Raw genomic sequence first — 25,434 nt, forward strand, 5'->3', positions numbered from 1 at the left:
GCGGCGGCCGAGCGCCGAGCGGCCGATGGGCGGCGGGGTCGGGGGTTAAAAGGCCGGGAGCGGCGGCGGCGGCGGCGGCCGGGCAGGTACGGGGCGGGCTGGGGGTCACCGGCTTCTGTGAGGGCCGAGGGGAGCCTGCGTGGGGCTGGGCTGCCGGCCTGTGAGGGCCCCTGGGGCTAGAGGTGTTCCGAGCGGGGACGTGGCTGCCGCAGGGTGGGGAGCCGGGGTGCGGGTCAGTTTTGGGGAGCCCCGGGAGGGAGACGTTCCTCGGGCGCTGCAGCGAGGCGGGGCTCGGCCCACGCGTGGGCCCGGGAGGCGGGCAGCGCCGTGCCCGGCGGGGTGGCGGGTACCGGCCGGCCCCCCCGGGGGGCGGGCGTGGGGTCGCTCGGGGGACCTGCCGGCTGCGATGGCGGCGCCGGTACAAAGTTCCTGGTGGCGATGGGGAGGGAGCGTGGGCGTCTGGAGCGGCGGCTGCCACATCTTCACCCGGCGGGGACCGACGTGCCGGGGCTGCTGTTCCGACCGGACGGCCTGTGCCCCCCGAGGGGAGGGGGGCTGCTCTGATGGGCACCAGGGGACCGTGTTTGGGTCGGTCCCCGGGGGCCGCCTCTTTGCCCCTGGCGAGGGCTCTATTCCGGGCAGCGCAGGGTGTGACCGTGCGGGCAGGGGCAGCCTTGCTCCTTTCAGAGGCCGAACGCTCCGTGCCGGGTGCGGGGCAGGAGGAGCTGCTGCCCCGAGGGTCTGCGAACCGCGGGCGGGGGCTGGAACAGGCTGGGGGAGCCGTGGGGACGGGGACCTGCCGACCCCGCGGTGTTCTGTGACCGTGCGTGGCAGCGCCTCTCTCTGCCCGGGACCGGGGGGTCGCAGGAGGGAGCGCTGGGAACAGAGCGGGGTGCAGAACGGGAGTGGTCGGGCTGTGCCGTCAGCGCGTCCCGGCTCTTCCCCGGAGCCTGCACGGGACTTGCACAGCCACGCTCTAGGCTTTACTGTATTTAAGCATGACCCCCGGCTTACAGGTGGGAGGCTCCAGCCTGTTGCAGGAGGGGGCTCAAACCTGCGTTCGGTCCCGCAGACCCTCCCTGCCGCACCGAGCGGTGCTGAGCTGCACAGACCGTGCTCCAGCTCAGCCTTCTGCTCTGCCGGGAGAGTTACCGTGTGCAGAGGCAGCCCGGCCATCCCCTCCCGGCTGTGTGCTGCTCCCGGAGCTGGGCCTGGCCCTCGGCACACCTTGCGGTGCAAAGATCGGCCGTGGTGCACATGGGTACAGCTGCAAGCCTCCTTGCCCCACCTCTGAAGGTGAGCGGGGTGGGTGAGGAGGGTATTTCATGGCCTCTCGCAGGTCTCCCAAGTGCAAACAGAGCTCTGCCAAGCTGCCCCTCCTTCCTCCTGTCCATTTACCTCCGCACAATGGACGCAGTGTGCGCCTGCAGCTTCCTCTGCAAGAATTACAGTTGCATGGGCAGGCACTTTATCCTTTCTGATCTCTGCTCTTCTCCCCCCTTGCCCTGAGGGTTTTTTTCCAGCAGGCTGAGTTCAAAAAGGGCACGAGATACTGCTGGCAAACAGTCTGGCGCTAAACAAACCTTTTTAATCAAAATCGCATGGATTAGACACAACTTTCCATTCACACGCAGTGCTACTTGTGAGCTCCTCTGAATTTCACGGTGGCTGAGTTGCTAAGTGTAAGGACCAAGGTGGGTGAGAGAGCACCTGAAGCCTGTGACAGAGGTCTGGAGAACAGCTTGCTGGTGGTAGGTGGCTCTAGGGGCATATCTAGTGCAGACTGCTGGAGCTGCTCTCCTTCAAGGAGAAGCTCTGATTCTGCCAGACAGCAATCTGAGAGCCAGCTGCCTAGGAGACTGCCAAAGACACCTTGTCTTCAGTCAGAGGTGAAGCTTGATGCATAAAGTACTTGGTCTACTCTGAACAGCATAGCCAGATAGTGAGGTTCTCTCCCTCAGCAAAAAGCTTTTTGGCAGATGTTTCCTCTTCATCCATTGTCCCTGGCCTCCCTCCCACCCGCTGTCTGTCCTGTCCTCCCTTTCTGTTCATCTCCATCCTGCAGTGACTGAGTTTGGAGGACAGTTTGAGTAGCATCATGCTGCCTTTTTATGGTAAATATGCTGCAAGGCAGTGCTGTAGGAGGGGTGGCTTCTCAGGGCAGCAGAAAGACCATGAGATTGGGCAAGACTTAAATTGCCTTGGCTTATGGTGCCCACAGTGGCAGGGAGGTGAGTAGGAGGTGAAAGGCTGGGCTGAGGGGCTCGTTTCTCTCTCGTCTGTACCCAGAAAGCTCTCTGAGCAGCTCCTTTCTTAGCACTTACTGCCAGTCTGGGTGCTGAGGGCTTGTGCTTACTGGAAATCCACTGACTGTAACTGAGGCCAAATAGTTCCTATGCTGTGATGATGAGGGGTGCAGGCTCAGCACTAATGGCATTAAAAGAAGCACACCAAAAAAAGCAAACACTCTGCCAGCCCATCAGTGGGTACGGTGCTGAAGTCCAGCTTGCTTGTCTGCCAGTGTCTCCCTCTTTGCTCAGATCTGCAAGACCAAACCATTTCTGGGGAGCCTGACCCCAGGCGGGGCACTGCCGTGGGTCTGAGGCAGCTCATCCTAAGTAAGCCTTGCTCAAAACCAGGGTGCTGGGGTAGATGAGGACGTGTTCTTATAGCGCTTGCTAGTGTTAGAGCTGGGGAGCAGGATGTGGTAGAATAGACATGATATATCGAAGTGTGGCTGCGTCTCGGGAGGTTGGCAGTTTTCCTTCTGCCCTTCCACTGCAAGGGAAGGAGTCTGGCAGTGTTAAGGTCTGGGATGTGGACCTTTCCAGCTGTGGTTGGAAAGGAGCAGTCCTGGTGTGGGATGGGCCTTTCTGGCCCTCTCTCCTTGGAGCGTTCCTTCCTGCCCACATTGTCGTGTGCCTGTCTATTTTCTTTTCTCCTGGGTGAGCTCAGCCAATCCTTTGGGATAGCTAGGGATATATATTGTGACTTTCTCCAAATAACCTGTAGACAGAGGCATGTCGAGGGAGTATTTTAGTCCCTGACACATGAGCTCTGCCTAGAATGGGAGGCCTGATTCACTCACAGTATCTCACTGGAGGCTAACACCTTTCAGGAGAGCTCCAAATCTCAGTCCAAATGAGGAGACAAGCACACCAAGCTCTGAGCATGGCATTGCTGGTGCTGGCAGCTCGCGCCTCTGATCTCTGACAGCCCTTCTGGGACCTGGAAAGGCACTGGTGGGCAGGGGATGTTGGTGGTGTAGTCCTTGAGTTCCTCAAGTGCTGCTGACAGGTCTATCGCTTGAAGCGGTAGTCTGAGGGGAAGGGAAACCCAGGTCAAACAAGCTTAAGGGGCCTTTTAATGAGCATTTTGACTTGAAGGCATTTTGTTGCCATTCTCTGTCAGGGTGCCCCTGCCCTTCCCGGCTTAGCTGAGACTTGGCATCTCAGGATGGAGACTCTTTTTGGCTTCCTGACAACATGTGCAGAGCCCTGCTGTGAGATAGTGACTGCCTCCTGCCTCCAGATGCCTTTTCCAGAAAAGCATTTAGAACCCCAGGCTGTTACTTGGATAACTCCCTTCCCTGATTCATTGGCAACGTGCAACATGCAACGTCTCTCCTGTCATATCCTGAATCTGCCTGTGCTAAAGGCTGAGAGGGAGAGGCGATATCTTTTAATAACCATGTGATGCAGTGGGAAGAATCTTCTGGACATGCAGTTCTCTGGTGGCCTGGGTTAGTGGAAACACTCCAAGGGAGAGATGCAGCTGGATCCTGAGGGAGAGGACCCACTGCAGCTGCTTTTGGGTGAGCAGGGCAACGGCTTGTGGTTGCTGATCTGCTTTTTAGCCTCAGCCCAGCTCCCCTGACCCCACCTGCAGAAGGCAGCAGACCTGGAGATCGGTCCCACCATGCTGCAGGTCTTGCAGGCCCTGCGTGTGGTGCCGTGTAAGTAACTGATGGTGGCTGGGTTGTGGCCAGTGGACGTGGGCTCCACTGTGGAGAGTTGGCTCTTGCCATTGTGCATGGCCAGTTTGCTTTCCCAGTGATGCTGGCGGCCATGCTGTGGCAGATGCCACTGGGCAGCGCTGCTGTGTGTGGCAGGCACATGCCTGGCTGTCCCCACTCACAATTAGCTCTGCTGAAGGTGCCTTTGGTCTTCCAGCTCTTTGCTATTGAAACTATTTATCTTCTGCTTTCTGTTCCAGGTCAGTATTAGGGACTTGGCTTTTACCTGCTGAACTGCTCCCTGTAAATGCAGGGCTCTGGTAGCACCAGAGGGAGGGTTGTGACTGCAAAGGTGATGTGTGCCAGGCAGATTTGGCACCCTGGTTCGTATCCAGTTCCCCCTGCTTCAGAAGTATCTATCTTCGAGGTTCCCCGCTTAGACCCCTCTAATCTGAGGTGGGAGCTGGCAGATCAGGCTGAGTAGAGCAGGGATGATGGAGGGAGTTGATGTCTATTTACTGATATGTGTCCTCCTGTCCATAGCTGTCCTCTCTCACTGGCTGCTGCCTGGTAGCTAGATACTGTGGGAGACTCACAAAGCAGTAGTAGTGTCAGGCTTTGTTGCTGGAGGAGGGTTTTGCTGAGCAGTTGTGCCTCACTGGACTGGAGTGGGTTTCACTCTTCAGGTGAACAGCTGTTGTAAAGTATTTCTTATCTCTAGCCCTTGTTGGGATTGATTTCTCCCTTGTTTCATATTGTGCCGTGCCAGGCTGACCTGGGACTTGCTGTGGTGTGGCTGGTGCCCAGCATGCTGCACACTTACTTCTCTGTTTGGGGTTTTAAAACAGGTGGGACAGACCAGAAAGATGGTTTTGGTAAGTTTTACCTGCTTTGAAGGTCCTGTTCCTCCTGCATCTCGGAGCAATGATGTGTGGATAGAGGGGCTTTAAATCAAAACTCCCAGTTCCTCTTTGATTCCTTTACCCCAACTTACTTGCATGGCTCTGTGCTTCTGGTTTGGGCTTTCTCGCGATAAAGAGGTGATAATTCCTGTAGCCTCCTGAGAGACTGGCTCATTCATTCCAGCCTGCTGTTGTAGGGTGTGGGTGCCCAACTCCATGGCAGCTGGAGGAAAGGGGTTTGCTGGCGGTATCCCAGCAGAGAAGGAGGATCTCCTCTTTCTTTGAGAACAAGTGACATGTGCAGGCTGCTCTGCTCTCTGCAGTGCAAGTTGTGTGGTGGTTTTTGCCTGCCTCTCCTCTGCCTGTATCCCTTCTCTCTCCCTGTTGTGCATCTATCTGGATAGACTCTCTCGACTCCCCTCCTGGGACTGCCCAGGGTATGTCGCAGGGGCTCAGGTTACTGGACATGATAGTTAATCCCTTCATTGCCTCAGAAGCTAAACGCTGCTGCTATCATGTTTGGGAGGGGCCAGGGAATTTGCATCCCTCCCCCAGATCCTTGTCCTGCTGAAGAGCCAGTGTGAGGACTCACGTGTTGCGATGGAGCACGGCGGCCGTGGCTTTACACGTGGCCCCAGAAGTGCTGGCAGAGTCTTCCTTGCGTGGATGGGGAATGCGCTACAGGGCAGTGCCATGATCTGGGACTAGGAACATGCAGCATGCAGATATTCTCTTGTGGGGTGTCTGGGTAGCCTTGGGTGACACTGGGCTGTGCTTTGTAACAGGCTGGAGGAAAGGGACAGGAGCAGGGTGTTGGGTGCTGCTCATCTATGACACCCTTGGCTGTGCAGGGGCCTGTCCCCACAGCTCTCTTACGCAGTAGCTCTTCACGTGACTGTTTGTCTTTTGGGTTTCAGGTGACAGCAGGCTCCAAAACCCTCAAGTACAGCTGAGATGTGTTATGTGCCCTTCAAATTGAGAATCCGTGGTTAAACGGTGGTCCTCACAGCAGCCACCAGGCCCTGCCAGCTTCTCCAGCTGTTCCCAGTACCCCTGCAACATTGGCAGCCTTCAAAGGTTAGTTATCTTGCTTGTTAAGTAGACAGTTTACATGTGCCTGCTCCCTTCCTGTCTTAGTGCTTCTGTACCCAAATCAGTAAACTGGGGATAATTGCATGGCAGAAGGTCATGGCTCTGGGGGTTTCCTCTCTACTGGGCATGTACGTGTTTAGGACTTGTGGGGAGGTTCTGGAGACAAAACTGGCACGTGTAAGCCCCTGTGGCCCAGTTCTCTGGAGGTAAACACCAGATTCCCCGCATGAATCTGTGGAACAAAGTGTGGTCTCTTCTCTATGGCTGTTTCACTTGAACTTCCCTTCAATGTGCATGCTTGTATCCTTCTCCCCAAATGCTACAATGGTCTATTGCCTGTTTTTAGTGTAGCGGGCAGTAGGTGTCTGGGAGCTGGAACAAGCTCCCTGGGCCAGGGGTAATGGGAAGACCCCCTTCTGAAGGCTGGGGGTTTGTGCTGGTGTTGTTCTGCCCTAGCAGCTTCTTTTCCCTCTGTCCCTTACACCAATGTTTCTGTGGGACCACTGTTCTCAGTGGCCGCCTCTCTCTCCTCTGCCCCTCATTAGTGCAGGGCTTGGCATGTCAGCAGGAGGGAGCCTCAGCGTGTCTGCGCCTTGATCGGATTTGTCAAGGCTCCTTCCCTTTTCTTCCTGTTCATTGAGGGCTGAAACAAAGCAAACAGAAGCGAGGAATTCCAAAGAATAGGAGCGAGGGAAAGGAGGGACGCTGGAGTGACAGGCTGCCCCTGCACACATGCACCCCCCGCTTCGGTCTGATGAGGCTGAGCTGGAGGCAGAGCATTTTGGGAGGTGAGGCCCTTCCCCGGCACTCCTGTTCCCAGACACCAGCTGCCCTGCTCCCCATACCGTGAACCCTGGCGTGTTGCAGCCCAGGGGGCTCCTGTCCCCACTGCCTGGATCACTTCCCGAGCAAGGCTGTCCCCATTGCATGCTGCACAGGCACATAGGCCTGAACAGAGCTTGAGGGAAATGGGCCTTTGTTTGAACTGTTTTGTTTGCCATGGGCTGTGATAAAGGGTTTCTGTCTTTACCTATGCCAGGAAAGGCTCCCTGGTTGGGCAGCGCCAAAGGAGCCTGGTGCAGAGATTAAGGTCTTGCTTGGTGCCAGGGCAGCACTGGCCCCTCCCCAGCCTGGAGCCAGATAAGCACTTGAACAGGGCCCTTCTGTGCAGGCAGGTCTGGGAGAGGAGAAAAGGCAGCCTGGCTCTTGTATTGTTTCCTCAGGAGGCAGGGGAGTTGTGGCTGGCCAGGTGAGGCTGCCGCAGGTAAAGCTTCACTCTGTCTGCTGGATCTCCTCCCTCCCTCTTCTGCTATCCGCAGGCCATTGCACAGGTTCCTCTTCCTCTTGCTTCAGATTGGATCGGGACAGGCAACAGGATGCTCAGCAGCCCTGGCATAAAGCACTCGAGGTGAAATACATCCCTACCCAATGACACTCCTTGCACTTAAGCCACAAGGAACAGCCTTTAAGCCACAGCCTCTGTTTCCTTTCCTCCTTCTTCCATGTTCTCCCCCTTCTGGCAATCTCTGCGCTCTGTGGTTTAATTAGTGAGTGCAGTAAAGTGCTTAGACTCCAAAATGTGCAGATTAGGGGGTTACTAATCCTCTTCCTCAACGGGTGCTCACATCCTGCCCAGTCTGTTATCGAGCTGCTTTGCCTGGAGTGGAAACTCAGCCAGACTTGAGACTTCTGCCTCTCCTCTTGCTTTCTGTGCAGAGGAAGAAGGGCAAGGGGGGACAGGAGAGCCATGGGAGAGGAAGGAAGGGAGCTGTGGGCTTCTGAAATTCTCAAGGTGGGTTTGTAGTCAGCATTGGCTGTCTTCACTTCTTTTGTCCTGGCTGGTTTTGGTGCTCCAGGAGCAATAAAGCAAGGGTTTGGTGCCTTGGTTCTGGGTTTTTTGAGTGCTATATTCCTATTCTGACCAAAAACCCCCTTCTTCTGTCAGAGGGAGGAACTGCTTCCCTGTACATGTATGTGCATGTGTGTTTATATGCTGGGCAACTCAGTTCAGGTCTCGCGCCTTCCCTGTGTGTCCACATCTCTCCCCAAGTTCCCACCTGCCTGGCCTGTGCTCTGGTCCCCAGCATACGCCCAAGGGAGCAGAGCTGCAGCGCTGCTGAAAGCGCGGGGCTCCCCGCTGAGGGCGGCAGGCTGGTGCCTGGCAGTGCTGCGTGGGGCCGGTCCTGTCCTCATCTGTGGAGGCTGAGATCCCTTTATAGGACATATGCTGTCAGTGTGAAGGGTAAGGCGGAGTCTTTGCTGTTCCAGATGGAGGCACCGGCAGGGAAGAGGGACTAGGGAGAACGTGTGTGGTGGGAAGGATAGACTCTTCCTGGAGGTAGGAGGAGAACTTGACCCTGATGGTCACAGGCTGGGCTGAGCTCTGATGCCTCTTGTCCCACTCCTGGGGCAGGCTGGGTGCTGCACAGAGGTTGCTGTGGATTGCAGAAGACATGAGCTTTTGTCCTGAGCCGCTCATCTGCTGCTTAGTGGCTGAGTTGAGGTATGCTGTTTCTTCCCTGTCTTTGTCCTTCAGTGTGGGAGTTCAGGGTTTAGCTCAGCAGTGTGAGAAGCCCCAGGGATGGGAACACAAGGAGCAGCAGGAGGGGAGGAGTGCTGGGAATGGTCAGTAAGGAGTTTGGGTGTTGGGAACATTCTCATTTCCACCTCCTGGATTTGGGATCCGCTTCCCCTCTGGGATCCACTTCCCCTCCATTTTTAACTCATTTCCAGTTTGCAGGATGTCCCACGTGTGTTTTTGCAGATATGTTTGCAGTTCTCTTAGCCCAGCCAGCAGTTTTTCCTCCACAATGTTCTCAGAGCTTATTTGCAATGCGTAAGCCTCTCTGTAGCTCCACTATCACTTCAGGTCTTACAAAATGCCCAGAGCACCCTGAGTGGATGACACTATTGCTGCTTGAGTTTTTTAAAGTCTGTCCTGAGCCATTCTCGTTTGCTATTTATAGTGCAGTTGTTCCATTCCTCTGTGGATGTGCTCTGCTTTCAGCCTTGCTTGGGCACTGAGGGCATCGGTGCCAGGAATAGCTCTGGGCAAGGAATACATGGGAGTGGCTGCTTGAGCAGAGCTCCCAGTTTGGGCCAGTCCCTGGTGGAAGAGGCACCAGGCTGCACCCATGAGCTCTGCCTCTCGGTGAGCATCAGCCTCCTGTGGCACAGCTGCTTTTCATGCAGGGGCAGTGAAGGGATTGCCTTTCCTCATCAGGTGCCCTGTGTGTGTGCCTGGTGCCGCTGAGGCTGCCAGAGTAGAGTTTGGCACTGGGAGAAATGGTGTCTGGAAGAGTTGCTCCGGTGCCGCATTCCAGCGGGGCTAGCAAGGGACCTTGGTATGACGTGCTTGCACTGTGGAGGGCAGTTTGCATGGGAAGCCCTGCTCCTAGTATGTCCTTCAAGCAGCGGCTGTGACCTTTTGGTTGTGTGTCCTGAACTGCTGCCCACTAGCGTGGGCGGCTGCCTTTTCAGTGGGGCACCTGCCGTCCCTCGCACAGGGCCGTGATCTCCTTGCCCCGGCGAGTGCTTGCTGGCCTCGAGGGAGCTGGAGCTGAGGTCTGCCTGGAGCCTGCAGCCCAGAAAACACCAACACCCTCCTTAGCGCTGCTGCTTGGGCAGAGCTGCTTCGGCCCTTTGGCTCGTGATGCTCGAGAGCAGAGCTGAACAAATAATTAATTGCTTGATTTAGTGCCCAAATGAAAAGCTGGAGGAAAAAAAATCAACACAGATGAGTCTGAGAGACCCTTTATATTTTCTCTTAAATGTAACGCAGCTCAATTTCAAACAAAACAATGCAAAATGAGACTTTCTGCTTGGAAAACAAAGCTTTTTGTTCTTGTCCAAAACTTGTCATGAAGTACCAAATAGGTCTGAGCTGTCTGGAAACTGCAGTTTTCAATCAGTAACTGTTCAGTTGAAACCACTTACCCAGCTCTGCTGGTGACAATGCTCGGCGGGCACCTGGGGGCCTGGCTCGGAGCCGTGACCTGGCACTGTCCCAGAGGTGGCGGGGAGGATGGTGTGGTGCTTCTTGTGGACTTCTCCAGGCAGAGTGCCGGTCTGGGGTTGTTGGAGTCCCTTTGCCTCCTTTTTTTGCTGTGATTAACCTAATTAATTTATATGAGATTGGTGCAGACTCCTCAAGCTTGTTAGGTCTGGTCAGGGTGCACTGGGATATGGTCCCCCTTGTCCCACCAGGGAGCAGCTCCTGGTGCAGGTTGTTCAAGAGCGTTTCAGCGGAGCAAGGAGATTTGCCCCGGGGGCGGATAGACAGGAAATCTCCTGTCAGTCCCTACCCATGGGCACTGCTATCTGGAAACTTAAGACATGGCTAGTTCACAGGGTTAAATTCCCACCCCTGTGCTGTACGGGGCACGGCACCAGCCGCGTGCTCCAGCCGTGCTGATGGCAGTGCTGGAGCTGGCAGAGGGCTTGCTGCAGACTGCCGTGGGAAGGAGCAGGAGCTCCTGGCTGCTGACCCTGCTGTTGCCTCTCAGCTCTGACCCCAGGAACTGCTGCTGCAAGCCTGCAGCAGTGGAAGCATCAGGAAACAGCAGGGGTGAACAGGTATTGATGCCCAGAGCAAATCCAGAGACCGGGACACGGTGAACCTAATGCATTCGGAGCTGGCCATTAGCTGCAGCACGGACGTCAGCAAAAATGCAGATATTAGAAACCTAATCCTGGTAGAGGGAAGGGAGCTAGAGATCAGCCCAAATGCTGCTCCTCTTCTGTTTCAAGAGGCAGACGAGGGCCTCCTGCCTCTTGTAGTGCTCCTGTACAGTGCCCAGGCTTGGTCCCTCCTGTGCCTAGCTGTGTGGAAGAGATTTGATCCAGGACTCTGTAGCCTCTTCGACAGTGTCAGGGCAGCTGTCCTGGGTCAGGCTTATGCTCTGTCAGGCCCAGAAAAAGGCCAGTCAGTGGCAATACTTCACCTGCTGATTATCTTCCTGGCATCAAACAACTTGTAGTCCAGGAAGGTAAAGCTGGAAGCAATATGTTGAACTAGGTATCTCCTCTGTGAGCTTGTTGGGGGGGGTCTCAGCAGCACGTGGCAGGGTCTCATGGGGGCAAGGAAGCACTGGGAACACCTCCAGGTGCCAAGTTGGAGCAGGGCTGGTGTACTCCAGCAGGCTGTGCAGAAGCAGGGGCTCAGTGGGAGAACCATGACCAGCACAGACATATAGGATACTCCTTCATCCTGTGCCTGGCACGCTGGGCATAGAGCTGGCTGAGCGCTGGGGGAAGGTGGTCTGCTCCAGAGCCACACTGCAGGGCTGCTAGCTGGGTGGCCCCCTCTTGCCTTGCCTTAGAGTTGTGACAAGATGCAGCTGCCCAACTTGTAAGCATTGCAGGATGCAAAAGTGGGCTTAAGCCTCCTACGCAACACTTGCATGCTCTGCTGTGGCACCAGCCTCCCCAGCCTGCCCTGCACAGCTGAACCCGGTGCCCGGTCGTGGGCAGGGGGACTGGCTGCAGTGCTGCTCTGCAGAAGTGGACTGTATCTAGCAGGGCCTTGTGACTGGAGTCCCTGCCAAGAGTTGCTCCCTGATGCATTCCTGGGGTTTCAGACATGGAGAGGTAAGCGGTGAGGCATGCTCCCGTGTCAGACCCAGCCTGAACTTGCTTGTTTCCTCTGGAAACGAGGAAACAGTCTGGTGACGAAAGTCCCTGCTTCAGCCAAGCTCAGAGCTTCAACTAACACCCTTCAGAGGCTGTTAGTTCCTCTTTCCCCAAGTGCTGTGATTCTGTCAGAGAAGATGGCTTTTAAGTGTGACCTTTGCCCAAGAAAAACCTGAACTCTTAGAGCAGCAGAATTGTACGTACTGATAATCTTATGGGCCTGAGGAGAGCGTGGTGCACAAGAATGAGCCATAACTGAGGCACAGCTGACTGCTGGCCCAGGAGGATCTTCACCTTTCTGGGATTTTCTCTGCAGCTTGGTGGTGCTGGGGGCAGTGGGGAGATGGGGACGCTTCCTCCTTTTATGGCTCATGTGCTGGTATCTGACTCTTGCTGCTGCTTGATTCCATCTCCACAACATGGAGACTGTTTTACCACAGGTTGCTCTTTCCAGGGAAAGACGAAGGTGAAATTCTTACTTGATTTTTCGCTTATCATAAGACTGGGGCGGGAGGGGTGGCGTGGTAATCCGGAGCATGGGGTTTTAATCCTGCTCTCCTGGCCAAATTCCATTCCGCCTCTGTAAATTCCTGCAGCTGCCCTGCTCTGCGCTGCCTGTGTGGTATCCACCGGCTGGGGCAGCCCCCTCAAGTGGCAGCCGTTCAGCCCTGGGCAGGGAGGTGACCCCAAATCGTAAGGCACTTTGTCAGATGAGTGCTGTGATACGTGCTTTAAAGGTGACCTGCTGAACGAGGAACCCACCTGTCCCCTCCCATCTCTTTGTAAGAGCGAAAGAGATCGTCCCCAGTTGCCTTTCTTCAAAGTGTGGTGCTTTTTCTCGGTTTCCCGTTTTGCTGTGTAGCTCTCACCACAGCTGTCAGGCCCTTTCTCACCTCCTGCGAGCTGGGAAGCTGCTGTGTTTTGCTCCTGCTGAGGCAGCCTAAGCAGGTCAGCTAAAATGTTGCTGCTCTCCCAGCTCTAAAAATGAGACCTGGGAGAGAAGGATTTGCAGTCTCTGTCACCTACAGCACTCCTCTCCTGGCTGGGGACTTGTAATGCTTGGGGGACATGGCTGGGGGGGCCGCAAGCCTGGGGCTGTCCCTGTGCCCCTCAGCGCTGCTGTCCCTGTGACCTGCAGACTGTCTTGCTGTGCAGCAGCATCCCCTCTGCGGGTGCACCTTAGCTCTGTGAGCGACAGCAGGCTACGATGCCCACCCTGCCACAGGCCTCCCTGCCAGAAAACAGGGCTGCTCCCCTCTGTGCTTTCAGGGCTGATGGGGAACATGCTGATGTGATGGGAAAATTCCCACTGCGAGCTCTGCCTAAACATTAACCACTCACCTGATAGTCACCAAGTCACGGAGAGCGAAGGCCAGTTGGGCTGAGCCATGCTCTTACAAAAAGAGAGAATCTCAGAGGAGTCTCAGCCTGTGGGCAGCTCTGGGGGTCTGGGGCAAGCCAGGTGGGCGCACCGCCCCGGGAGCGAAGGCTGCCTGTGCATGGAGGGGTGGCTGGCGGGCAGCCAGCCCTGGGCTCCTGCCCATGCCTCAGAGGTTGGTGTGAGTGTGCACCTGATGTTTGTGCAGCTGCCTGGCTCTGCTGGCTTGACACTCCCTGTCCCCTGGCTATCACCCTGCCGTCACTGGAGGCAGGGAGTCCGGGCATGAGGAGAGACTGGTGTCACTTCCCCGCTGTCTGCCATCAGCCTCTCACAGTGAGGGAGGGGACCTGGCTGTCTCTTTCTGTCCCATTTGCTGTGTCCCTGATCCCTGCTGAAGCAGGAGGTGCCGTGCTCCCGAGGAGAGCGTGGGGGAGGGAGGATAACCTGCCGCGAACAGCACTTCAGCCCTGCATCCTTGTGCTGGGGCTGCAAACCGGCAGTATTGGTAAACCTCTCATCTTACTGCTGGCTGTGCTTGTCTGGCGCAAGCAAGGAGACTGAGGAGGGAGGACAGAGAGGCTGAGCGCTGTGGCGGCAGGGATTGGAGACCCGGGACACCTGCATGTGTGCCATGGCCATGGTACCCCCCTGTGCCCCTTGCCTGGGAGCTGCTTCCAGCCTTGCCCTTCACCTTCTGTGCCTTTAATGTTTAATGGGGGAAGAGAAGCTGTGTAGCTGCCTTCCTGCTTGCCATCTCCTCCCCACCTCCATAAATGTCCTAAAACACCTCCACCTTGTCTGTGTTCCCCCAGCAGCAGCCTGCCTGCTTCTGCCCCAGCTGGGAGGGCCTGGCTGGGTCTCCCTGCACCAGGTCTGGGGCCGGGCCCTCCGTTGAGGGAGTAAGCAAGATAGGGCAGGAAGAGCGTGCAGAGAGGTGGTGGTGGTCAGGGGAGCAGGAGGTGGTTTCCTTCCCTGGAGCAGTGCTGTTGGCAGGGGGTCTGGGCTTCCCCCGGGAGCTGGGTAAACCCTGTGCTGCCTGGGATGCCTCAGCTGGAGCACTTGTTAGGTGATGGATACCACGGCCTGGGACAGGACAGTCCTGAGGGCTGAGCCGCATGTGCCCCAGGGCCAGGTGGGGGAGCAAAGCGGGGGGCTCCTGCTCTGGGGAGCCATGAGCTGGGAGGAGTGGGGCAGCCCTGGGGTTTGCTACCCCTGCCGGGGCTGGGCTGGGCAGGGCAGAAAGGTGCTGTGGAGGAGCCTGTTGTAACCGGGGCTCTGCAAGGGCAAGCAGGAGCTGCCTGAGCGGGAGGTAAATGCGTCTCCCAAGGCAGTGATTTCAGTGCTGCCTGGGTGGAGACCCGGCCTGCCCCTGCCCTGGGGCTCAGGGGCTGCCTTTGCAGGCGCTGCTCTGCCTTTGCGAGGCAGGCTGGGGCTTGCTGCCCCAGCTCGCCCTCGGGTTACGGAGTGGGGGGCCATTTATGTTTCATCTAAATTGCTGTGCAGACAGTTTGCATCCTAATCGCTCCGCCTGCTGTCGGTGGCAGCCTCCTCCCAGCACACCCTGCCTGCTCCGGGCACCCTCCAGCAGGTTCCCGCCAAGGCAGGCAGGAGGGCAGGGGGCTCCTCATTCCCCACCAGCCCCGGGCAGGAACCTGCTGCCGTTCCCCAGCCCTGGGGCCGGGCGCCGGGGGAGCTGCAGGTAGAGCCCGTCTCTGCATAGTTAGCATTCCCAGCCCCGGCCTCCCGCTCCTCCGGCTGCCATCCCGTTTGCTCCTGGTGTGCTGGGCAGGTCTGGGGGACGCTGCGCTCTTCGGGGAGCCGTGCCCTCCTGGGCTGGTGGGGCTGGAACAAGCCTGGGAAATCGGGGCGCAGCTCTTCCTTTTTCACACCTGTAGTGGCATTTGCACCCTGTCCAGCTGAGAGGCTATCGCTCAGACCCAGCTGGTAGCTCCTCTCTCTGGGTAGCAAGGACTGCACCCCATTCTTACCATGCTCGCATCCTGGGCTGGCTGTGCAGCCCCTCTGCCCGCGGAGGGGAGATGAGGTGGTGTCTGCTGCCTTCCAAACCCCCCAAGTATCTGTGTGGACAAAGGCTCATGCACCTGCCTCGGGAAAGGAGGAGGCAGGTGCTGGGTAGGGGGTAAATAATTCCGATGATTCTGTTATCTCAGCAAAGGAGGGATATTTGAGGCCCAGGAGTGGGAAGGGGCTGGAGGGAGGGCGGATTCCTCCCCGACTTACTTTGGGCAACTCCGTGCTGCTGGAGCTGGGGGCTCTTAAGTAGAAAGCGAATTTAATCTCTTGTGTTGTTTGTTCTTTCTTCCTCCGAAAGGGGGGCCAGCGCGGGGCGTGCGGGGGGAGCTTGGGTCTGGGAGCAGGGAGGAGGGGGGGAAGTGTCAGATCTGAAAGGGAGGAGTAAAGGGAGGACGGGGAACGGCAGGCCGGGCGGGAGCAGCGGCAGTGGGCTGCCCGCCGGCTGGGGAGGCGCCCGGGGAGGAGGAGAAGGGGAAAGGCAGGTAAGGAGATCACCTTCTGGAGGGCAGGCGAGCTGCCAGGTGAGGAGGGGGAGAAGGGATGGCGGGAGGGGTGGGTGTGCTACGGGAGGGTGGATGGAGTCCTTGGGTGCTTCTGGGAGGGTCTTTGCCAACTGGCCTGCTGCTGGTCCCAGCCTGTCCCGGTAGCATGCTCACATGCAGGCTGGGGACAGTGTGGTGTTCCCTGCACTGAGGCCCCCCCAGAGGGGCCACAGGGGCAAGCAGGAGCAGGAGGGGTGCTGCTGTGTGCCTCCACCTTTTTCTTCTGTGTTAAGAGTCCCTTTCCTGTCCTTCAGCTTCCCGGACAGCTTGGTGCCGGTTGAGCTCCCTCATCTTGCACTACTGCCCACCTCTCCTCCAGCAAGTTCAACACAAAGTTTTGGGGATGCCCAGGCTGGGCAGAAGCAGTGGAGATCAGGTTGTGGGAAGGGAGACAGGCTGGCAGCAGTGTGCAGAGACCTCACCAGGTCCACCACAGCTTATGGCCGTGGCAGCAATAAGGGGTGCCTGGGTCTGGTGTGCTTCGTGTATCAGCTCCTTCTTGGCTGCCATGCCTGTGCTCGGCCCGCTACAGAGTGGACGAGCAAGGCAATGCCGGGGACCTGTGGTGCTGGCAGAACCCCTTCTCTGTCAAGAAAAGGAGTGTAGCCCTCACGTGCCGTGCGTGCTGCCACGGGGGCTCAGCTGCATCCCCCAGTGCGTTAGGGTGGCCGTGCTCCCTCGGGCTGGCCTTGCCCCAGCCCTTGCAGAGCCTGAACCTGCTGTTGCGTGTCCCTTGCTCCTGGTGAGCTTGCCATCCGTGCTCAGCAGGTAATGCGTGCAGTGAGCAGGCGTTTTCACCCTGGCCCCAGGGGCTGCTCAGGGTGATGTCCTCCCAGGCTGCCTGCTTCAGCCCCCAGGCGCTGGTGGCCCCATGGGCATCTGCACATCAATGGACTCCAGTGGGATTTGTGCAGGGGGGAGCAGACCCTAATCCGACCCATTCATCCCTACAGCAGCTTTTGTTGAGCCTCCAGATGTTGCACTGAGGGCAGGGGCACGGAGCAAGGGCAGCCTGCGGTGAGAGGCTGGTGTTGCCTCGCTTTGTGGGGGCTTTGCCTCGCTTTGTGGGGGCTTTGCCTGCCCTGGGCCCGTGGCTGGGTGGGATCTCGGGCAGGGCTCTGCAGACAGGCTTTCTGTCCCTGTGCTCGGCCGGGGAGCGGAGTGCGGTGCTGTGCCTGGTGCGGCGCGTCCCGCCGCCACCCAGGGATGGAAGCAGCACAGCCCGGGTGGTGCGAGTGGGGGCAGTGGGGCCAGGGGGCCCTAACCCGGCCCATTGAGCCAGCAGTGCCAGGAAGCAAGTTTCATGAAGTGTTTGGGATTTTTCCACCAAACTTTGTGGGGGCAGATGCCTCTGAGCGGTGAGGGAGGCGTTTGGCCCGCGGCAGCCCTGCGTGCAGGATTTCCCCCGAGCCTGCTGGTGGGAGGGCAGGAGCCAGGGAGCTCCTCACCTGGCTCCGCCAGGGCTGTGCACCCCCCCAGGCTGCTGTGTCCTTGAGGCTGCAGCTCAAGAGCAGTCTGGGCCCCTCCAGCCTCCGGAGGCGGTGGGGAGGGACCTGCGCTCCCTCTCAAGGGCAGGCTCCATTAACCACCCTGCCCTGCCACCCACCTCAGGGTCTCTCGCCTCCCCGGGGAGCCCTTCGTTCTTTCCCCCGCCTTGCCTGCGGGATGGCAAGGAGCAAGGTTCAGAGCTGGAGTGAAGCCTCTTGGAGACCTTCTTTCTTCCTCCCATGTCTGAGGGCTCCCCAAGCGCTGTGCAGCCACAGCAGAGCAGCTGGGCAGGCCCTGGGGGGGTCCAGATGCCCCAGCATGGCTCGACTGGTTCAGGCTGTCACTGGAAAAATGAAGGGCGTCTGTCTTGCTGCGCTCACCCAGGCGGTGTCGTGGAGGGAGCAGGAGACAGGATGTTCTGCTGGGGGATGCGGAGGCAGCTGGCTGTGGGCTGCAGGGCTGCTGCTGACACTGCGCTCTCCGCTTCTGTATCCCTCACAGGCTCTAGGATGCTGGGGCCAGCCAGGCTCGGGCTGCCCACCTGATCCTCGCTGCCCCTGTCCTGCCAGCACACCATGTTGCGCTCCTGGCGTGTGAAGCTGAAGCTGCTCCTCGCCACTGTGACCCTGGCCGTCCTCCTCTCCTGGCTCTACCTCTTCGTGGGCAGCTTTGAATGTGAGTGGGTCCTCCTCTTCAGATCAAGGGACGGTCCCCAACAGAGGGTGGGCAGGGAAGGCTGAGGCCTTGGGGTTGTTGCTCTGTGGCCATGCAAGTTGCTGCAGGTATATCTGAGCTCTGCATTTCCAGGGGCATCCTTGAGGGTCAGGGGAGCAGGGCTGTGACATTGGCTGAGCACACGTGGGGTGTGCTGGGACCTCTCAGTGAGGGCTCAGCCCTACCATCCACACCTGATCCCTCCCGGCTAAGCTCTGCCTTGCCATACCCGTCGCATGCCCCGTGTCTTCTCCGCAGACGGCCGCTTCCTCCTGCTGCCGCCCTGCCTGGGTGAGCAGCCGAGCCGGGACGTGGAGCGGGAGGCGCTGGCCTCGCGGGTGCGCAGGGTGGAGGAGGAGAACCAGCAGCTCCGTCTGCAGCTTGGCCAGGCGCAGGCAGAGGGCAGCGACGGCAGCCCGCAGTGGGGGACCTCTGCCGAGGATGGGGACACCCCTGCGGGCGAGAGGGGCAACCGCACGGCCTGCCCCAAGCAGCGGATGGTGCACAAGTGTGAGGTGGGTGACGGCACCAGCACAGTGATGTGGTGGATTGGGGATGTCGAATGGGAGACTGGGGCCCTGACTGAGCATGGAAGTATGTGCAACCCCCCTGGCACTGCTCGCCCTGTGCTCTGGCCGTGCTGGGGCCTCATACTGGTTTTCCATGGTGCTCAATGGGACACAGTTGGAGGCTGAGGGTGTCTTGCTTCTCCAGAGAGGGAGGCCAGACAGGAGTGGCAGACAGACTCCTGGTCCCCAATTCTGAGCTGAGGGTCTCCCACCTCTCTCTGGGGCTCCTTCCCCAGGGGAAGGGCTGGGTTATGGAGTCTCTTCCCATAGCACTGCCCCATGGAGGAGCTGACAGCCCTCTGCAAGGGGTGGTGGGGTGTCCAGTCTCAAAAGGCACTGTTTGTCTCTGGGCAGCTCCTGCACGTTGCCATTGTGTGCGCTGGGCACAACGCGAGCCGGGATGTGGTCACCCTGGTGAAATCCATCCTCTTCCACAGGTAATGGGGAGGTGCTGTGCCAGAGGCCCGCTGGTTTGGGGTTCCCAGATGAGCTCCTGCAGGCTGCTGGAGGGGCAGTGCTGAGGGAGAGGGGTGCTAGGGCCTCTCCCTACCCCCTGTGCCACTGCTTAGAGGGCCAGAGGGGAATTTGTTTTCCCAAGATGGCTGATTTTTCTCCATCTGCCTCATCAGCTGTTGTTTCTCCCCTGGCAGGGGTGGGAGGGATGGGGACCATGTACTCTTCCTCCCACCGTCATGCTGAGTGCTGCTGCACTTGCCCTTGGCAGGAAAAACCCCCTCCACTTCCACTTCATCACAGACTCAGTGGCCCACCAGATCCTCCAGACGCTCTTCCAGTCCTGGATGGTGCCCTCCGTCCACGTCAGCTTCTACAACGCCGATGACTTGAAGGCAGGCACTTACCCCCCTTTGCCGTGTCCCAACCCAGTGCCCAGAGGGCCAAGGGGAGCAGCAGAGAGGGGTTAGTGGGAGGGGGTTTATTAACACTCTTTCTACCGGTCCTTTGTTCACCTGCTCCCCTTTCTGGACTTGTTGCTGGTCCGGCTGAGAAGAGGGGCACAGGGCTCGTTCTGGAGGGGTGGCGAGGCCCCTTGGGGCGGCACTGCCTCCACGGCAGAGCTGGGTCCCCCCGGAGCACTGAAACACTGGGGTTCGGGTGGGGGTTGTTCTGGTGGCTGGAGGAAGAGCCACGCCAGGGTGAGAGTGAAGGAGAGGGAGATGCAGCCACTAAGTGCATGAAGGGCCTGGGGAGAGAGCTGTGTGGCTGCTGGTGGTGCAGCTGGAGAAGATGCTCCAGGCTCTGCTGGCTCCACAGCTCTGTTGTGCCCCCCTGCATGGGGTACCACGCGCACACAGCCATCCTGCCGGGGCAGGGGAAGGGCATGATCGTCTGCAGCCCTGAGGCTGTGTCGCCTTGCAGCCGGAGGTGTCATGGATCCCCAACAAGCACTACTCTGGCATCTACGGACTGATGAAGCTGACACTTACCAAGGCACTGCCCTCCAGCCTCTCCAAGGTCATCGTCTTGGACACCGACATCACCTTTGCCACCGACATTGCTGAGCTCTGGGCTGTCTTTGGGAAGTTCTCTGGTGAGAACGGGGTGCCCCTGGGACTTGCTGGGGCCCTGGCAGGGCCCTAGGCACTGTGAGCCCACTGTCCCCTCAGGGTGGTGGTCCCCGTCTGCCACAACACCAGTGCAGTGGGTTTGCTTGGGCCCTCTGAACCTGCAGCTTGGGCTAGATCCACATCCCTCTCTTTCCTCAGACAAGCAGGTGATCGGGCTAGTGGAGAACCAAAGCGACTGGTATTTGGGCAACCTCTGGAAAAACCACAAACCATGGCCAGCCCTGGGACGTGGCTTCAACACGGGTGAGCATGGGCTGCTGGGGTGGACCCTGCAGCCTGATGGTGCATCCAGCTGAGGTGACACTTTGCACAGGGAGGCTGGGGAAGGCTGAGGTGAGGCAGGAGAGTCTGGTGGGCATGAGGTGGCTGCTACAGCATCCTGGGGTCGTGTGGGTGGGTGCCGAGAAGCAGCACGTCCCAGGGGCTGAAGGCATGCAGGCTGCTGTGCTCCAGCTCTGTAGTGGCTGGGTGCTCCCTGGGTGACCCAGTGCCCTCCTGCCGGCACCCAGGAGTGATCCTGCTCCTGCTTGACCGGCTGCGTCGCCTGGGCTGGGAGCAGATGTGGCGGCTGACGGCAGAGCGGGAGCTCATGAGCATGCTCTCCACCTCGCTGGCCGATCAGGTAATGGTCCCTCTGCCGGGGTGGTTGGCCCTGCTGCAGTCCCGTAGCACTGCTGGTATGGGGGTCTGTGCTGTCTTCCTCATCTACCTGTGCACTCGCCTTTCTCTCTTCTAGGACATCTTTAATGCAGTGATAAAGCAGGACCCAGCCCTGGTGTACCGGCTCCCCTGCTTCTGGAATGTGCAGCTCTCTGATCACACCCGCTCGGAGCAGTGCTACACTGAGGTCTCAGATCTCAAGGTGGGTGGGTTTGCTGCCTTGGAGGCTAGGGAGGGCCTGAAGTACAGCACATGCACTGGAGGTCTGGAGGAGTCAGCGTGGAGTCTGGGGACTTGGGAAGCGTTGTGTGCTGCTGACTTCCCCTCCCTGGGCTGACACACCGTTGTCCCAAGGTGATCCACTGGAACTCGCCCAAGAAGCTGCGGGTGAAGAACAAGCACGTGGAGTTCTTCCGCAACCTCTACCTGACGTTCCTGGAGTACGACGGGAACCTGCTGCGCCGGGAGCTCTTTGGCTGTGCCAGTCTCCCCAGCCCACCCAGCAACCAGGTGAGAGCGATTGTGACTCTGCCACTGACCCCAGAGCCTGGGGAGCTCAGAGACCCCAGGCAGATGCCCCAGCTCCCTGCCGGGCTCCTGCTCTCCCTCACCTTTGCGGTATTGCAGCTGCAGCAGGCACTGGAGGAGCTGGATGAGGATGATCCCTGCTACGATTTCCGACGGCAGCACCTCATGCAGCACCGTGTCCACCTGTTCTTCCTACAATATGAGTTCTTGGCCCTTCCAGACCCCACCGATGTCACCCTCGTGGCCCAGCTCTCCATGGACAGGTACTTGCTGGTGGGGCTGGTGTGGGGTCAGATTGCACCTCCACTCCTCTGGGGTGGCTACACAGCTTGGGAGCCACCAGGGATCTCGTAACACATGTTCCTCACCCTCACACCAGCACTTTGCAGGGAGGAGGAACACCCTGAGCTGGGAGCAGCAATTCCTCCCACTCGCTCTGAACTGGGCTCAGGTGGCACACAGCTTACTGGCAGGTGCCCAGGTCTGGGTTTGGCCAAGCTCCCACAGGCCAGGTCTCCTGCTCATGCAGTGCCCTCTGCTTCACAGGTTGCAGATGTTGGAGGCCATCTGCAAACACTGGGCGGGCCCCATCAGCCTGGCGCTGTACATGTCGGACGCGGAGGCCCAGCAGTTCCTGCGCTACGCCCAGGCCTCGGAGGTGCTGAGTGCCCGCCGCAACGTCGCCTACCACATCGTCTACAAGGAGGGGCAGTTCTACCCCATCAACCTCCTGCGCAACGTGGCCTTGGCCAACACGCAGACACCATATGTCTTTCTGACGGACATTGACTTCCTGCCTATGTATGGCCTCTACGATTACCTCAGGTAAGGCTTTCTGCAGCCGGCTTTCACTCAGCCTGCCAGGCTCCCCAGGCACCAGGGTTTGCAGGAAATGCCGTGGGCAGCAGTTCTCAACATGAAGAAACCGTTGCCTCTGTGTTCAACCTTGGGATCCTGCCCTTGCTTTTGTCGGTTGCCAGTGGATGAAGCAGCAGCTATGGGTGTGAGGGGTGCCCCGTTCCTTCTGCCCCTGCATGGCACCCCTACAAAGTGTCCAAATTCATTAATACCCTTCTGGAGTGGTGGGCAGGCTGGAGAGGCTGAGGAAGGAAGCTGTGGCCATGGCTCACAGACAGGGAGACCTCACACCCTTCCTACCACCACAGGAGCTCCATCCAGCAGCTGGAGCTGCCCCAGAGAAAGGCAGCTCTCATCGTGCCAGCTTTTGAGACCCTGCACTACCGCCTGACCTTCCCCAAATCCAAAGCAGAGCTGCTCTCCATGCTGGACATGGGCTCTCTCTACACCTTCAGGTAGGGACTGGAGCCAGTTTTGTACCTGTGTGCCTTGGGGCTTTGGGGCAGCTGGCTCAGAGGACCCCTTGAAACCTCTGCCTGCCTCAGGGAGTCTCCCATTTCCATCTCTCCCTGCAGGTACCATGTGTGGCCAAAAGGCCATGCCCCAACTGACTATGCCAAGTGGCGGACGGCCACCGTGCCGTACCGCGTGGCATGGCAGCCAGACTTCGAGCCTTACGTTGTAGTGAGGCGAGACTGCCCCAAGTATGACCAGAGGTTTGTGGGCTTCGGCTGGAACAAGGTGTCCCACATCATGGAGCTGGATGCACAGGTGGGTGAGGGGCTGCTCCTGGCACCGCTGGGTGATGGGGGGGCTTGGCTGGGCAGTGATGTGTTGCTACCACCAAGCTGATGCTGATGCTAGGGGCTGCTGCTCTGCCCCCAGGAGTATGAGCTGCTGGTCCTGCCCAATGCCTTCATGATCCACATGCCCCACGCCCCCAGCTTCGACATCTCCAAGTTTCGCCTGAGCGCAGGGTACCGAGGCTGCCTCCAGACGCTGCGCGAGGAGTTCCACCAGGACCTGTCGCGGCGGTACGGGGCTGCCGCGCTCAAATACCTCACTGCCGAGAGGAGCCTGTGATGCCTGGGGACAGTGGGAGCCCCGGCCCACCACTGCAGCCTGGCCTGAAGGACCCGAGCCGGTAGCACAGCCTCTCCAGCCCAGCGATGGGATGCCCACAGCTCAAATGGGAGATGCCAGCTGCAAGAACAGGCAGTGCCTGCAGGTCAAGCTGCTGTGGCGTGGCCAAGGGTTTTTTTCAGAGCAGCAGCCTTCCTGTGTTACAGGGAACCTCCTTGTGCCAGGGGAAAGGGTCTCCTCCCTCCCCTGTTTTAGCAGATTTGGATTCTCAGCTTTCATTAGCTCATCTCACCTTGAGGCCTGGCTCCTTGAGAGTCCTGGGAGCTCTACCTTAACCTGCTCTGCTTCTCCTCGCTGCTCCCAGGTCCCAGTCCTCTGCACACCACTCTGGGGCTTTGGTGAGTGGGAGATGAGGATGCAGAGCATCCTTTGTGGAACAGGCTCAGAGGAGGCTTCTCAGCATCCTGGGAGGTGGGACCACGGAGTACCAGGAGTTGTGGAGACCAGGTCCAAGCTCAGACTGAGGTTGGCCGGTTAACAGGGTGAAATACTGTTACTCCCCATCCATATGGATGCAAAGTCTTTAGCTGGATTGGTCCAGTACTGGTGGTGTGGGAGTCACCCAGAGCAGGACAGGCTGGCTGCTGTCCCCAGCAGTGAGCTCCTGGAAGGGGGTCTGTGCCTCCTGGCTGGAAGCAGCCGTACCAGTGACGGGCCTCATCCTGGGGCTGGCAGTGCCCACAGGGCAGGGCTGGGAGCCATCGCGATGGGCTGAACAGCAGCTTCGTGGGCCAGCACACACTTGGAGAAATTCCTGGCAGGGGACCACCCTGCTCCTCCCCAGCACTTGGCAGCACAGACGTTGCCTTCGACAATCAGGGTTGTGGTTGACACTGGACAAGACCGTAGCCGAGCACTGTGGCCGGATCCCCGTGCCAGGAGCAGCTTGGCCAGGCACTGTTCCACCGCTATCACACACTGGAGCGCAGAGGATATGTTGCTTTCCTCACGCTGTTTAAATTATTTAATACTTTTCTCTCAAGAATTAAATGATTAGGGTGTCTGGGGTTTTTCTTTTAATCCTTTCTTCCTCCCGGATGATTTTGCTGGTGGCCTTGGAGGTTCTCCAGGCCAGTTGCTGCTGCAGTCTCTGCTCTTCTCTCCTTAGCATTGCTCTGGGCTGCAAGAGCCAGCTCTGTGCAGGTGTCGATTTCCGTCCGTGGTGGAGCCATACAAAGTGCGGGCTATGGAAAGGGCACAAGCGCCTCTTCCTTTTTCTCTCTTTTTAATTTAATTTGTAAATTAAAGCTTTTTTATTCTTTTTCAGCTCCTGGTTATTAATTTTTTTGCTGCTGTGAGTCTGCACTTGTCTACTGGAGGGAAGGTAGCGGAAGGAGAGCAATGCAGGGGTAGCCTGAGCCTGGGCTGGGGAAGGGCATCGCTGGGCTCACTCTGCCTGGCACGTTCAAAGCCTTTTTCCCTTTTCCCCCACAGTGGGACAGTTAGGGAGCCCGGAGCAGCAGCAGGCAAAAGTAGTGCCCATGTCACCAAGGGCAGGCCCCCTGCCAGCTTTAAAAGGGCTGTTGGTTGCTGACTGCGGTGGGATTGAGTCTGCGGGTTGCCTGTGCAGGTAGCAACCTTTAAATGGAGCCTGGGGCTTCGCGGCTTAGGCATGCAGTCAGTTTAATCACACCCAAGTAGAAGAGATGTGTTTTCTTCTGGCGGTGCCAGGGCTTGTCCCCGAGACCTGCGTGCCGAGCTGACCGCTTTGACCCACAGGACCTTCCTCTCACCACCACGCGGGCGGCAGGACTTGACTGGGGCTCCCCCGCTGAACAGCCCTGGCTTTGCAGGACGGGAATAGACACTGGCTCTGAGGCCACACCAGCCACTAGTCTCACACTTGCTGGGAGGAGGACAGGGGTGGTACACCAGGAGCAAGGTGTTGAGGTTTTGCTTGGGAAAGGGCTGGAAAGATGTTACTAATCACTGTGAAGCCAGCTGCAGCTCCATCTGATCAATCCCCAGCATCCAGATTTGTTTAATACAGCCAAAGGTCACCAATATCGCTCTGCTTCTGCTCTAAGACTTAGATCAGATCTAGACAAGATCTAGGCAAGTGCTCTTTTCTAGAGACACAGAGATGGAGCAGTGCCATGATGGAGCAGGCCTCTCCTGGGCATTTCTTTAATGGTTAGTTGGCTACAGAAATGCTGGCTCTGCTGGTATTTTGGAAGGTGTACTGCCATGCCTATAGCAGGAGGAGTGGGCACCATCATTGTCAGATAATCCTTCCCAGCCTGGCCAGTCCTTAGCCATAAACGTGCCTACAAGCATTTCCATACCTGGAATAAACCCAGCTCCGTTTTGGTCTCCACGTGCCCTCTGCCGGGCAGCATCAGCTGGAGGCA

The 25,434-nt window shown here is 58.3% G+C and overlaps 1 protein-coding gene across 5 annotated transcripts; it reads left to right on the forward strand.

Annotated features, from left to right (window-relative positions):
* The first annotated feature begins 15 nt into the window (after positions 1-15).
* On the forward strand, positions 16-24,275 carry LARGE2 (LARGE xylosyl- and glucuronyltransferase 2). 5 transcript variants are annotated; one of them, XM_065636322.1, is made up of 16 exons: positions 16-86; positions 5,775-5,934; positions 17,527-17,700; positions 17,998-18,254; positions 18,663-18,745; positions 19,033-19,156; positions 19,686-19,857; positions 20,033-20,137; positions 20,404-20,516; positions 20,631-20,756; positions 20,909-21,064; positions 21,182-21,345; positions 21,629-21,907; positions 22,249-22,395; positions 22,516-22,711; positions 22,826-24,275. In XM_065636322.1, exons 3-16 carry the CDS (start codon positions 17,601-17,603, stop codon positions 23,021-23,023), a joined length of 2,220 nt encoding a protein of 739 aa, XP_065492394.1. In that variant the 5' UTR covers positions 16-86; positions 5,775-5,934; positions 17,527-17,600; the 3' UTR covers positions 23,024-24,275. The 5 variants fall into 5 exon arrangements, with proteins under 5 accessions (XP_065492394.1, XP_065492398.1, XP_065492396.1 ...); XM_065636326.1 differs by having other exon boundaries at positions 21,188-21,345; XM_065636324.1 differs by lacking the exon at positions 16-86 and adding an exon at positions 3,796-3,814.
* The last annotated feature ends 1,159 nt before the right edge of the window (positions 24,276-25,434 follow it).

The sequence above is a fragment of the Caloenas nicobarica genome, chromosome 5 (assembly GCF_036013445.1).
Source record: "Caloenas nicobarica isolate bCalNic1 chromosome 5, bCalNic1.hap1, whole genome shotgun sequence".
Taxonomy (NCBI): Eukaryota; Metazoa; Chordata; class Aves; order Columbiformes; family Columbidae; genus Caloenas; species Caloenas nicobarica.

What these genes read in the sequence shown, in the direction of transcription:
- LARGE2 (XM_065636322.1), top strand. Translation starts at nt 17,601, where the DNA reads ATGTTGCGCTCCTGGCGTGTGAAGCTGAAGCTGCTCCTCGCCACTGTG. An exon ending in CCACCTCGCTGGCCGATCAG is followed by an intron (nt 20,517 to 20,630) that starts GTAATGGTCCCT and finishes TCTCTCTTCTAG; the next exon opens with GACATCTTTAATGCAGTGAT. An exon ending in CCAGCCCACCCAGCAACCAG is followed by an intron (nt 21,065 to 21,181) that starts GTGAGAGCGATT and finishes GCGGTATTGCAG; the next exon opens with CTGCAGCAGGCACTGGAGGA.